The 14,806-nt window shown below is 32.6% G+C and overlaps 2 protein-coding genes across 3 annotated transcripts in view; one reads left to right on the top strand and one right to left on the bottom strand.

Annotated features, from left to right (window-relative positions):
• The first annotated feature begins 2,413 nt into the window (after window positions 1–2,413).
• On the top strand, window positions 2,414–8,190 carry LOC148599078 (uncharacterized). The gene is made up of 4 exons (XM_088561037.1): window positions 2,414–2,456; window positions 3,419–4,344; window positions 6,701–6,965; window positions 7,543–8,190. The coding sequence occupies exons 1-4, from the start codon at window positions 2,414–2,416 to the stop codon at window positions 7,653–7,655; spliced, it is 1,347 nt and encodes a 448-aa protein (XP_088417163.1). The 3' UTR covers window positions 7,656–8,190.
• A 730-nt stretch (window positions 8,191–8,920) lies between these two features.
• The window catches only part of LOC148599077 (uncharacterized), a 28,066-nt gene continuing 22,180 nt past the window's right edge, over window positions 8,921–14,806 (bottom strand). For both annotated transcript variants that reach the window (XM_088561653.1, XM_088561654.1), the window contains exon 4: window positions 8,921–10,586. In XM_088561653.1, the coding sequence (XP_088417779.1) occupies window positions 9,685–10,586 (902 nt within the window). In that variant the 3' untranslated portion in view covers window positions 8,921–9,684. The remainder of the gene's footprint in view (window positions 10,587–14,806) is intronic.

Here is a 14,806-nt window from a genome sequence, read left to right as displayed (position 1 = left end):
CATGAGTATGCTATATTTCTATATTTCTCATACTTATCCAAGCAATGTGCAGTCAAATTAAAATTTCTAATTAAAAGGTCATAGAATTCACATTCTAATTTTACTATTTATGTATGGTTATAATTATTCAGATTGGTTTGTTTTAGTCGGTATGACTTTTTGATGTTTAGTTTTAAGAAGGATAATCTGAACTTATGGTACACCTTACGGTTAAAATGACTTATGATTCATCCTCCGTTGGACATAAATACTGTTACTTTAAAGTTGGTTTTCAATCTTCAACTTGAACCCGACGTGTATTGGGTATTTTTGTCTTTGAAAACCAAAATCAGTGCGGTACATTATTTCATCTTCATTTGAATCCAAAAGTAAACGTGGTATTTTTGGCTCGGCGCTGCTGGAAAACGATTCTGTGACCATGATCTGGAAGGCCAACGAGAAAGAGATGTTCGTTGAAAAGGTACTTGTACTACATATGCTTTGTAAAATGTTTTTCATCAACATATCAGTGTAAAAATAAACATTAAAATTGTTATTCTAGGAAGTGTGAAAACATGTTCATATTGTATATTTAATATTTTACCCACCCCCTCCCCCCAAAAAAAACCGCGTTTTTTTTTAATTTCTCCATAAAAATCCAAAGTCGTATGCACATTTTAGAAGTGATTTGCAGCAAACCAATTCTTGGCTGCAGTATTTAACTGTTCAGTCGGAATAAATGAGCCCTTTTAAATGAAAAAGATATATATATATATCAATGTTATTTATTAAAATGAATGTTTTCGGAAAACAAATCTGGTTGGAAAAAGAAACAACAATTAGCTCTTATTCAAACTGTTACACAAATGGATCCGTATAGCCCTCTCCCAAATGTGCGGCGACCTTTTAAGGATCGAAAATCAATCATAACTAATTATTAACAAATAATAAGATCTTAATTACCAATATGTGTGGTTTTATTCCTGATTAAGTTGTTTGTATACAAATCACATGATTGTGTTAGGCTATTATCTATAGTCGCGTGTCTGACAGTATGTTCGCACATAGGTGCGAAAATCACACCATCAGACAACAGCTCCGATATTCCGGAACAACGACTTAGTTTCACTGATTCGACTAACTTGTTAAAATCTTCACGGGAAACCGAACAAAGGCTTGATCTAACTGCGTGATAAAAACGATACACGGAAAAAGAATATATGTTGTTAAATAAGAAATGATATGGATTAAAAATACTTTACAAAAATATCTCTTTTTTTACACTGTTTGAATTTTTTTGATATTTTAAACTTTTAGGTTGCCTCGTAATATTTTTACTAAAAAATGTTAAGATTTATCCTAATTCCAATAATTTTGGGACAACCAAATCATATGACATTTGTAATAAATAGCGAAAACCCGTTGATATTTGAATGTTGGAGGATCGCCTGTCATATATGTAGTATATAGTGTAAAAACATCTAATTCAATGCTCCCGGTTTTTACTGGAATCCGTGTTACTCATTTACTTTTGTTACTTTGTCTGTATTATTTTGGTTGTTTTGTGTTCTTGGGTGTGTTTGTCTGTTTTCCGTGTCTGGTCTCTGTCCCTGGATTACATTCTTTTGATTTCCGCTAGAATCTTGGTTCCCTTGATTATTCTTACTATATTTATATTTCGACTGTGGGACTAAGTCTGATTTATAATGAAACCAGCTAACTACAATTTTTTATCACTGTTTTAAAATCTTTTTCTTTGTATATTGAAATTTTTGGAAAACTTTGCAAAGTATAAGTTGAGTTATTAAGTTTTTATTTGTTTGTTTTTTGTTTTTTTGTTTTTTGTTTTTTGTTGGTTTTTTTTTTGTTGTTTTTTTGTTGTTGTTTTTTTTTCTTTGTTTTTTTTTGTGTTTTTTGTGGGGGAGGTCAAATTGACAAATAAAATACTTGTAAATATGTAAAGTTTTCTATTTAAAAAACTAATTTTAAATCATTCAGTACCATATACAATATATCGAGAAATTTACAGTTCTGCTAAGAAATATTTGATAAAAAAAAAACTATATTTGTACTTAACATCTGCTGAAACATCGAATAAATGTCAAGTTAATAATACTAAATTATTTCACGCAATCTCATTAACCACTGAAATATATTACATAAAGAATATTTAGAAGATTAGGTAAAAATCCACCCATAACAATTAAATACGGATGGCTACGTCGGGCTGAGAAGAGAGAATGATCCGTCAGCCAATCAGATCGCACCGTTCTACGACCTTTCACCTATGTACCTGAAAGTGATTCGCTGATATTGAAATACAATATGATAATCCAATTTATACCAATTGTAATATTTATCTTTACTTAAACACCCTTTAACTTAAAGCTTTTTTTTTCGGACACAGATTTTTGAAGGAGATTGGAGAAGTACCATGGAGGATAAAGTTACAAGGGACTATAGCGACGATACATCAGGTACATTTTATTACACATACACAGACAGACAGACAAAGACATGTTATTACTTTTAATTTTAAGTTTCTTTGTTATAATGGGTTTGTCTTTACTTTTTGTGTTGTATTAGGTAAAATTGTTTAATTAAAAAGAACACACAAATAGCAGACTTCTGTCAATTCAGATTTGTTTTGTTTATTTTATGCCTTTGTTTTGTTTTTGTTTTTATTTTGTTTTGATTTATGTTTGTATCTGTCTGGTTCTTTGTGTGGTATTTTTTATTACAACTTGAATATTATTTCTGTTTTTTTTTTTCATAATTAAAATTATGATTTATTATTAATAATTTTGCATTTTAGATATAAACGAAAACTATTTCTACATAGAAAACTAAGAATTACAAAAATTAAACCACAAAAATGTCAAAATGGAGGAGGCCATTATTTCTACATATAGAAGACCTGATGTAATGACTTTCACTTTCTTTCCATTTTCACCCCATTTCAGTATTTTCTTTGTTAACTTACCATTCGGAGTTAAGTTCAAAAATCCACAGTTTTGAATTCTTTCAAGATAATTTTACTAGTATTTATAACAGAGTTTGTTAAATCAAAATTTTTAATTTAACAATCGGATGGAAAAATATAATTGCTTTAATATCAAATAAGGCTTCCTTTTTTAAGTTTGTACATTTTATAAAGTTATTCTTAAAACACGAAAACATTAACTGGGACTGGAAATTTGGGATTTTGTATTTTTCAATGGGTTGGATTTGCAAGTTTGTTTTTAACATATTTTATCCCGTTATTAAAATTTTCCTGTATTATTTGAATCTGGAAGTATCTTCAGATATTTTACAGTTTCATTTTATTAATAGAAATATATCGTTCTTTTACTACAACAATACAAATGTGTGCGAGTTATTTTTTAAAAATATCAGTGCGATATTTAACTTCAAATTTACTCTATTTCTTCTGATGTAGATTCTGGGATGGAGGAGTATGGTACCAGCCCGGAGGCTCACATTTCCCCCCATCGTCACGATTCACCAGCTCTGTCGTACGAGTCAGACAGCTCGAAACCAAACATACCCTTCCGACCACAAATTATCACTCCGTCAGAAAGTTCGGCATTCAGTAAAATTGAAAGGCTAGCAAGTACAAGCCCACCCTCAGGCTCATTCCCACCTGTTGCCTTTGGAAGTTCTGTCCCATATAGCTACATGCCGGGTCTTTTTCCGCCGATCTGGAATGGCGGAGCAGGGCCCTTTGGTTACATGCCCGGTTTCACTCCAGGAAGGCCTATGGCAAGCCCAACTACCGACAAGCAAGAGATAAAGGAAAGTGCTTCAGCGAAAATTTTCAACGAAGTTAATACGTCGATCCCCTTTACAAACTATTTTCAAAACTTAACAAGGCTTCTGAAGAGATCGAGTGACGGCGAAAGTTCCCGAGATGAAGATGATTTATCAGCAGAACCAGGGGAAATAACTCATAGACATCCACAAGATCACGCACGTTCGTATCTTGAAAAACTTACTAAAGATTTTCAGAGAGAACCAACATCGGACACGGAACAAATGGAAAGTCCGGTCAAACAATCACTGATACCTTCACAGCCAATATTTCCGAGTGGACCTATGTTGACTATGGGACATCTTCTCGGGCCGTCTCCGTTCTTACCATCATCAGCTTCACAAATATCTCAACTATCACCAAACTCACAGATGATGCAATATTTTGGTGGTACACAACCCGCTCCAACAGGGTTAATACACCCAGCGTTACTTCACATGGCAGGGATAAGAGGGCGAAGAATCAACTCAGAAAAACCTCCACCGGTGAAGAAGTACAAGTGTGATGTTTGTGGGAAAGCCTTCTCTAGAAGTAATACACTGGTCACCCATAAGGTAAGCTTCTCTAGAAATATACTGGTTACCATTAAGGTAACACTCGTTGCAAGGTCGTTTGAATACAAAAAATCGTAAATCGCTGTATTTTATATTGTTTGTTTGTTTGTTTGTTGTATTTTTTTTGTTTTTCTTTTCTTTTCTTTTCTTTTTTTGTTTTGTTTTGTTTTTTGTTTTTTGTTTTTGTTTTTGTTTTGTTTTTGTTTTTTTTTTGGTTTTTTTTTGGGGGGGGGATATTTTCATTTCGCAATATAAAAAAAACGGCAACTAAATAGGATCTTTTATTTGCTTTGTAATGCATATTCTGTTTGTATGATTCCTTTGTGTGCTACTATTGTACGTGGTATATCTAATTAAGGAAAATAATTTTCCAGAATTTTTTTCTTTTTTTAATCATGTATATATTGTAACAATCTAAATCGTTATATGTTTTGCTAATGTCTTTCATATACTGTGCCTTTTAGAACTTTATGTTATCTGGCTATCTGTTGGACAGTTATTATTTGTGTATGAAAAAAAAACAACAGTCATCCTTTAAAAAAAGGCAAAACAAAAGGGATCTTATAAATACTATGTCATAGCGAACATTGAAGCAGCACACTATAACTCAACCATACATGTATATACATCGTAGAACGAACAACACTGTTGAAGGACTGTCTCGCAAAAAGTATCAGCTCGTTGCGAGCAAATATTTCTACTCGTAGAACTACATGAATATATAATTGTCCGTGACACCATATCATGTTTTAAATGTTTATAAATGCAAGCTGTGATTTAACAAATCATTAATCTTTAAATAACTCCTTCTAAACAGATTATAAGTTTTAATCCATAAATAGTTCGTGAAAACACCCGTATTTGTATTTTTATCTGTCAAAATTGACAGTTTGTGATTCTACGGAAAAATAGGTTTAATTTCTAGTCATTACAATTTTATTTCTGATAATACGTTCTGACAAGCCTATGCATTGTAATCCTTGAAAACATTTCAATTTAAATACAATTTATATATACTTTAAATACAAATTGGTAAAATACATGTACGCTTCAAATGATGTCATGCAACCAATACTTTTATATTTTGTAGTCCATACGATATAGATCTTGTCCATAGATCTTGTTTTATATGTAATCAAAGTGTTCTCTTTATTCAATATAAATTTAGCGACTTATTTTGCTTTCCTGAAAGGCTTGTAATAACGCTTGCCTGTAATAAAATAATAACCATAAAAAAAAACAAAAAAAACAAAACAAAAAAAAAACACCTAAATAAGAATTTTTGAATGAAAACAACAACCCAGCAAGATAGAAGTGTTTTTGTCCGATTTGTCTTTTTTCAAATGATGGAGAAACTGCATAGTCGTATTATCCCGGTCGTGTAAAGAGCAGATGTTAAGAACGAAATCACGGTGGGTTAAACAGAATTAAATTTAATCTATTAATTGAACTTAAAAGTACTTTCCTTCCACTTTCATATAACTTCAGCTCATCTAAAATGAAACATTTTGACAATTTTTTGTTATTTTAAAAGATTTTCACGTCTTGTAAATGTTTACAAAAGTAATTGCCAAACAAATATGGGCGATACAAAACACTCGACAAGTTCCGGACACACGACAATTGTCAATAATGTAATTTTGTGTCAATATTGTCGCCATATTGTATCAATAAATTGATGATCAATTTAAACAATTTTCTGATACACCTGCTTTTCACTATCAGCAATAAAAAGACCAATAAAACGCGAGTTAACACCAATTATTTTCTCATTATTCATTTAACACAGCCATATGCTGCAGGGCTCAGTACCTTACTTCACTTAGTAACGTGAAATTTAGTTGTACTTCTTAAATACGTGCAAATATTTGATTTTTTTTTAATGCTAAGTTAATAGAGTGCGCCTTAATGAAATAAACAGGTTGAATGTATTTTTTACGATTTGATTATTCAAATTATTAGTAGTTCGTTTTTTATCTAAATGACTTAAAGTACGCGAATATATAGATGAGTCTCTCTTTTTTGGTCGTCTAATTAAGTTTCACGCTACGTTTATTTACCATTCAGTGGTTATGAAATCACTAGGAAATTATTATGAAAAACATCATCATTCAACTTACGAAATCTATAAGTAATTCATTCTAAAACAAAAATACTGAGAAATTAAAAAAAAATTATCAAGTAATCTTGATAATCTAAACTAATAAGCAAATATAACAGAATAGATATTAAAATTTGACAACCTTTGAAGCAGTTGATACTTCACGGTCCCACTCCTCTTTCCTTACTTTCTCTTCACGTTATAAATCATCTTATATTTGGAATATTTCACGACCTCCATTTATTTCTATTTCAGCGTATTCACACAGGGGACAAACCATTTAAATGTGAAGTCTGTGGCAGAGCATTCAGACAGCCTGGAAATCTAACACGTCATAGATTGACGCACACTACAGTCAAACCATACGTCTGCCCCTCTTGCAACAAAGCATTCAACAGAGCTTCCAACTTGCACACGCACATGCGCACTCATACCAACTTTAAACCGTTCACGTGTCCCTACTGTGGCAAAGGATTCCATCAAAAGATTGACATGAAGATTCACTGCTACACACATACTGGTAAGTAAAGGATGAAAAGCTGCTGTTTAAAGGCATACATTTGTCTTTGTTTATACGTAGGTTATCAACAATATTGCAGTTCTATTTTACTCCTCCAAAACGTATATTCTTGTAGGAAGTGGGTTAAGTATTTCAGGTTATAGTTGAATAAAATTGAAGGGAGGCATAGGTTTTTAAGACATTCACAACACATGCTTTGCGAATTATAATGGGAGTGGTGACCCTGCTTGTTAAGTAGCAAAGATAACAATATAGCAGCTACGAATATAAAAAGATCACGAGTGAAGGAAAGGTATCCACCAATCTAATAAAAACAGATGATGCGTCAGTTTTCCATTACCGTGTTATTTCTGCGACTAAATTGAACATTTTACCGTGCAACGTTAAGTAAATATATGATAAACTACCGAATGTTTGTAAAAAAAAAACACACAAAATACGAAAAAGTATATACTATCTAGCAGTAATGTAAACAGAATTATTGCGGTGAATATTTGAAACCACTTTTAAATGAATTTTAAATCGTAATGATTTCATTTTACCTAATGTATTTTAACACAACTCTATATTTTTACAGGAGAGCGGCCTCATCGATGTGATATATGTGGTAAAGGCTTTACTTTAATCAGTACCTTAAATGCCCATAGACGAATCCACACCGAACAACAGCCAGAAACAACTGTTGCATAATGAGGTCAAACCTCTTTTTTTTTGGCAAGGGAGCAATGTTACAATTTGAAAGTAATGACAAAAAATAGGAGCATTTATAAACAAAGTCCAGAAACATATGCAGCATTGATGTTTTATGAATGTATATTATGTATTACAAACATGGCGATTATGCCAAATAATACTACTGCTACTTTAGAGAGCGACGATATCTCTTTGCGTTTTGGAACTTGTAGGATTCACACATCAATAAGAAATTTTACTATTTAATTTAAAACTTTCTCTCCTTTCAAAAAATCTAACCGTTCTCAATTCAGCGTTATTTAATGTTGTTACAATGTGGCCCCTCAAAACATCATAATTGATAGCTCATCTGCATCTTTTTTGTTAAGTTTTATTTAATGTTATTTTAAATGTGCAATTACTGTTACGTTGTTTGAATAAATGTGCTATAATATAATTGTCGCATTTCTTATGCGCATGAGCAACACAAGCGACTGATCTTCAATCGTATTTGAAGCTGAAGGTTTAGCACGCTGACAACTGCATTGTGCATTCAGAACCATGTCGGTTGTTTCCAACTTTACGGATTTGTCCTGACATTGCCAACTGTTATATGGACTATTCTTCTTTTGAACGTAGAGTTTGCCTATCAGTTCGTTTGTTTTTGTTATTGTTTTTTTTACAAATCGAAAAATCAAATTTCAGGTGACAAATACGGTGACAAAATGAAGAACGCATAAGGAAAGTAATAAACATATGAATTGCATTGTACAAATTTCATCTGTAAATCAATAAAACGCACAACGTTGTTTTTTGGTCCAAAAGCTAAAATCAAAACACAGGGCTAGATGGTTTTTAGTCCGAAGTCTAAAATCAAAATACTGGGCAAGATGGTTTTTGGTCTAATTTCATAGAAATCCATACACTTTATTGTATATAGACTAAAACGGCAAGGGACAGAATAAAATGATAACAACAGCCTGGAATGAAACATATAGTTAAATTTCATAAAGATCCATACATGTACGAGTACGATGATATCTCAATATAAACGCAGATAAGGGAAAGTTTAGCGAACGTTATCATACAGGAAATAGTTAATATGAAAAGTTTATTCCATCCGAATAGGTTTTTTTTTTAAATTTTGTATACAAATGTAAAGGAAGATAATCCAGACTTGACCAACCTGAAAAAAAACAAGGTGGTTTCAGAAACTAATTTGCACAGATTGGAGTATTGTTACCCACAGCTTGTCATATTATTACAAAATAATAAAACAATAGTTTTTTTTACGAATTTAATATTTATTTCAACGATTTGAATGGCTAGATATATCTAGTATTGGTTTTAATAATAAGAACACACAGTTAACTATATGAAAATGCATATCTCTACATTAACCACTATAAATCAGGTACTAGTTAACGACTCTTAATCATTAACTAGTTAACCTCTTTTAACCAGCTATAACAAATAAACCACTTATGATCAGTAACATGTTAACCATTTATAATTAGTAACAAGTTAACCTCTTATAACTAGTAAGAAGTTAACCACTGTTAACCAGTAACAAGTCAACAACTAATAACCAATAACAAACGTGCATACATTATATATTAGTAACAGCTGCATAGTGTCTTTAATTAGACTCAATTCCAAAACCTGTATTTAATTTTGATTATCATCTTAGTACATGTATCAATGTCCCTTAATCAAAAGACACTTCCTTAATATTGTATTATTTATTTGCAAACAAAAAAGATAAAAATTATGTGCACCAAAACACTGGTTTCTATATGATATGTGACACTGTAGTTAAGAAAAACCACGTTGATGCACACCACCTTTTTCCACTATGTTACAATACACAATATGCCAAACATGCATCATACTTAACCCAAGTTAACATCTACAGTACAGTTTTATCATAGTTTTATTTACTCAATACACGACGAATAAAATTAAATTAACAAATACTATTCATTTTTTTCACCCAAAAGTCCACCATTAAAGAAATGCATGAGGTAAGCATTGCTGTATCCCTTTACTACGAAAACCCACACATATATCTTACTACCAAATGAATAAACTGAGCCAACAAAATATAAAACACCAGGTTCAATGCTGTAACATCAGCATTCAACGCTAAAAACGTGACACCAGAAATAAGAAGTACAAATGTCTGCAACCGGGGAATCTCTGTAGAACAAACTGACGTCTTGTCATGACATGCTGTTATGGTAGCACTCGCTGTGAGCGGCCGTCGACGACACGGTGTTGTTACTATTGATGTTAGCGGCCTCTTCTGTGAGGAAGTTTGGCTAACATTGTTTGTGTCACTAGAGCTTTTCTGCGAAAACTTTTTAAGGCTTTCTATTTCATGTTGTCTTTGGGCACATTTCTCATCGATTTTGTTTTTGTTTGCTTCTCTTGTTTCATTTTCTGAAATATTGGAATTTACTTTGCGAACACCATTTGGAACTTGAATGTCGGCCGTCAATTCATTTCTGATCTGACCAGTTTCAGATGATTCAAAGTGCAAAGTATTAACCGTTCGTAAAGATTCTGCAGAAGCACCAAGTGCTTCAGATGCCGTCACGTCCTTCGAGTTATCTTTATTTAAGTTATAATTTTTAACACAGTTATTTCCCTTCGATGCACTTCCAGAAGAAGTCTCAGAATTAGACGAAGCAATATTTAACGAGACACGGTGATTAGCATTTTCGTCTTTTACAACATTTTTGTATTGTTCCGTACAATGCTTTGTAGAGCTACCAATTTTTGCGTTTACTAATTTCTTATTTTCAAAAACTAAGTTTGGAATAGGTGCTTCATCGTTAAAAAAAGCCCCACAGTCGGATTCTTTCTCTGAACTGGTTACCGAGGAATCAGGTAAAAAGACATCCTCATCGTCAATGTAATCCAAGCTATCGTGTAGAGATTCAACATCTGAAAAATAGAGGACATGTCAGAAATGATCTAAGAAAGTTTGTAACTTTACACACACCATGATCTTTTCAGCAGTTATAGGTTAACGTACGTTTAATGTATCTTTTATATACATGTATTTCATTTTGGTTACTGATTAGGCCGATTTACTGACAAATCACAGTTATAGTCGCTACACTAAACAATTACCCGGAGAAAGAAAACAAATCCTCGTTTGGTTCTCAGAAATTAAATAATCCACACAGAAACAAGTTCTGTCAATAGTTTCGTATCACTATATACACTGTGTCTAACACCTTACGCAGGTTTTACGTTATATTTAGTGTTTGTTTGTTTGTTGGGGTTTAACGTCCGAGCAGCAATATTTCAGCTATATTCAGACAATGAACATGAAATGGATGATAAAATGAACATGAAATGAAAAAAAGGATGGGACACAAGGACAACAGGGTCGACAAACTTTGACTGCCACTGGAAAAAGGGGGGATGGGCAAGGTCGGGCAATTTAGCCTCCTGTGGCGGAGCGCAAAGGTTCCTACTCCTATCGAATACCATAGCAGGGTTCTTTAACGTGCGAGGAACGTGGCATCTTTCCCAACACGGTGCACCACTAAGGTTTGCGGTCAGGTTTTCCGTATTATAGCCTGACAACCCCAGCATGTAACACGCCAGGGGTACCCCATTCCACCACCTGGGGCAAACATCCCAGTTGCTCTGTGGGCAGAGCGCCTAGCCCCCGGCTAGGTTTCTGAGCACTATTTAGTCGCCTTTTACGACAGGCTTAGCGCTGCTGCAGGCCTATTCTTTTGACACCCGGACCTGCACGAGGCCGTTATATTTAGTGAAAAATTCATTTATTTTACAGTAATTTTCTTAGGCAACTCACATATTTCCTCAGGAAATGATCGTAAGTTAACAAAAAAAAAAAACACAAAAAAAAGCAGGCGTTAGAAAAACCGTGACTCCGGTGTTGAAACCGTAAAACCTGCGTTAGAGGTTACAGTGTCATAGAACAAGAAGAGCACCTCTGCAATGAATTTGGAGCGGACGGATTTATAAATGTATATATATTACATATAAGGATTTTTCTCAATCCTGGTTAATGAAGTAGCAGTCTTTTTGTAAAACCAGACAGGAGGTGATTCATGCATGTAAAACCCAACAAAGTCACAATTCAGAAATAGCTATAGACTATTCAACCAGTATTAATTTCCCATTCAGATGTTGAAACTTTCGAGATAAATACTACATAGATTGTGTATGAAGTTGGAACATTTGTTTGCAAGAGTTGTCGTTCTTGATTTTGGATGATTTATATTTCAACTAAGTATATGTAAGTAACTTTTGTGTCTAAACAATCATATGAGTAATATGCTTAAACTTAATGTCTTAATTAACACCATACATGTACGTACCTCATAACCTGACATTCTCACAGTGAAATAAAAATATATTCCTCGGTATCTTCAGTTAGAAAGTGGGAGAAGGAAGTTTTGGTTATAAAAACGATAAAGATTGCGGTATAATTGAACACGTAACTGGAAAGAGTACTGTATATATACTAATCAGCATTAAAAACCAGAATGATTCCATTTTACATATTGATGAAGTATATTATATGGACAGTTGTACACTCAAAGCAAAATGTATAGCGTTTAAATTCAATTTGAATAAAGAAAAGAAATTTAAATTTTCAAGGACTCGCCCTTCACTAGTTAAACACATATGTCCATTGATTTTTTTTGCTGGCGTGATGTTCACTTGTTTTGGTATATCCACTATCAGCATAAATGTTCAATACTGACACAAAATTAATATAATGCCACAAAATATAAAAATGACCAGATAAAGATTTTATATTGTCATTTGTTCTAAGGACTCTGCTTTTGACTATCACTTTTAAATATTGCCTAGATTTAAGTATTTCGGTATTTTTTTAATTACCCTTCATTTAACGGGAGATGAACGTATGGTTTCTATAAAAATACAGATCTGAATACAGAAAGAACTATCACTACGTTAAATCATAACAATTGCTGACCAAAAAACAATTTGTTTGGTTTTTTTTCTACACCATGAATCACTTCTAGCATAGTTAGTGTCTAAATTTTATGTGGACAGGTACTTAAATAAGTAATAGATGAAATCATCGACGAAAACCACATTATTTCTACTAAAAGTTTTTTTTGTTGTACTAAACAGTGTTAGATAAAAACAAAATCTAGAAAATATAAAACTTCTCATTATCAACACAAACGAAAAGACGAACTGTGAATAGTGGTAAATTAATGAATAATCTACACTAAGAAAGACAAACTTTTGAGTATGATTTATTTAGTTTATCAAGAATTCCTTAGTGCTAAAACCAAAAAAATGTACAAGACGCGTGAAGCCTGTACGGTGAGGGATTTTACACGACGCAAATCTATGTAGTTGCGTGTTCGAATTAAAAATTTCACTTACTTATATAAAAGTTGATCTATCAATGAAGTAAACTCTACAAATTTATCTTTTGTAATGAAGGTCACCTGAAGGTCATTCGAATCATAAATCGTTCACATGAATTAACATTAAGCTCGATTGACATGAATTCTACGGGAACAAAATTCGCCTGTGTTATAAATAGAGAAGCCAAAGTTAAAAATAAAAAAAGCAGCATTCAGGTGGTTTTACAGAACAATAAAGTGAGACAAGGCCAACATTGTCATTCTAACAAGGCAAAACCACAGCCCAAAAGGAAGAATAATTTCAGTAAAAACATACAATGAGAATTATTAATTCGTTGCATTCATATAATGCTTCGTCGTGAACAGAAAACTGACCACACTGCAAGCGATAAAGCAAATAATTTCTTTTCAGAATTTAAATTCAGATCGTCAATAAATAGAAATCAGACGAAAGTAGCTGTGACAGTTGAACGCCAATACAGGTATCACGTGACACAACAGTAAAACAGCCAGCAGAAAACAAGCCAAAAAAGCCAAACATTCTGACCTCTGACCTTACATAAATATATATATATATAGTGGTAGAGTTGACTAGTTTTCTACAGCGTGCTCTAGAAAAGAGTGAAAGAAGAGTATGAATAAAAGTAAAATGCACGTATCCGCGCAGGTGATCACCCAACAACTAAATCATCGCGCAGGTGATCACCCAACAACTAAATCATCGCGCAGGTATCACTTATCAACAAGCTCATCGTACAGCCAATCATTTTACATCAAAATAATCTCACACGAAAAGTTTAATTACAGTCAATGTTTAATAACTGAATAGTTTAAATTTCCAACAAGTTCCTTAAAAAAACAATTTTGAGTGAACTTTGCACTTCAAAACGAGTTTGATGTTTAAAAAAATGATCATTTATGAGCTGTTTTAAAATGATCACAACATGTTACATTCACATTATATAAAACACTATATCATGTGACAGTTAGATACAGAATAACATCAGTTTTGAAGGGAAGATAGAAAATATCACGTGACTGATATTATTCCTTACAGCGATTTGACGTAAAATTATCGTTTGGAATTTGAATATGTGCACAGGCAAATATTTTTATGTGAAGTTCATGTTAATCGAGCTTCACGTGAAATTCATGTGAACTTCACAAGAAATTAACGTAATTTTCACGTGAAACACGACTTTCATGTGAACAATTTACGTTAATTTCACGAGAAGGTTCGATACACCTGAATTTCACGTGAACTCTATCACAAAGTTTATTTGCTCATTTCAGGTGAAAATCCTGCGAAATTCGTAAAAAAATCATGTGAAATAATTTTGCCTGTGTAGTATTCAGTATCACGACAGTGCCTTGCGATAGAAAATACAGTGCAGTATTGGTAAATTTACCGAAAATGGGAGTTTCAGGTATAGATTTACGAAATTTGTTAGACTTACTATCAAAATTAATTTAGTAATATCGCATCAACTTAACATGAATATCACGCGATGTTTTATACTCATTGTTTTAATAGCAAATCACATATTAGAAATAATTCCTGCAAGTGGTAAAATTTTCAAATAGAAAGTATTGATTTTTATTACTAACTGCATCCATAATATAACTGGTATAACCAGCACTCAGTAAATTGTTGATTATAGTGATATGTGACATTTGTACATCAATTAAGAAATATTCAAATTTAAAAAACCCGGCCCTTTGGACCTATAAGTCACTTTAACTAATATATCAAATAGATCAAGTCAGTTAAGA

Source organism: Perna viridis, chromosome 14 (assembly GCF_037379345.1).
Source record: "Perna viridis isolate PV_CMFRI_1.1 ecotype Kerala chromosome 14, ASM3737934v1, whole genome shotgun sequence".
In the NCBI taxonomy this organism is placed as follows: Eukaryota; Metazoa; Mollusca; class Bivalvia; order Mytilida; family Mytilidae; genus Perna; species Perna viridis.
Note: the sequence above shows the minus strand (reverse complement) of the source record. Positions and strands in the feature narration are given on the sequence as shown.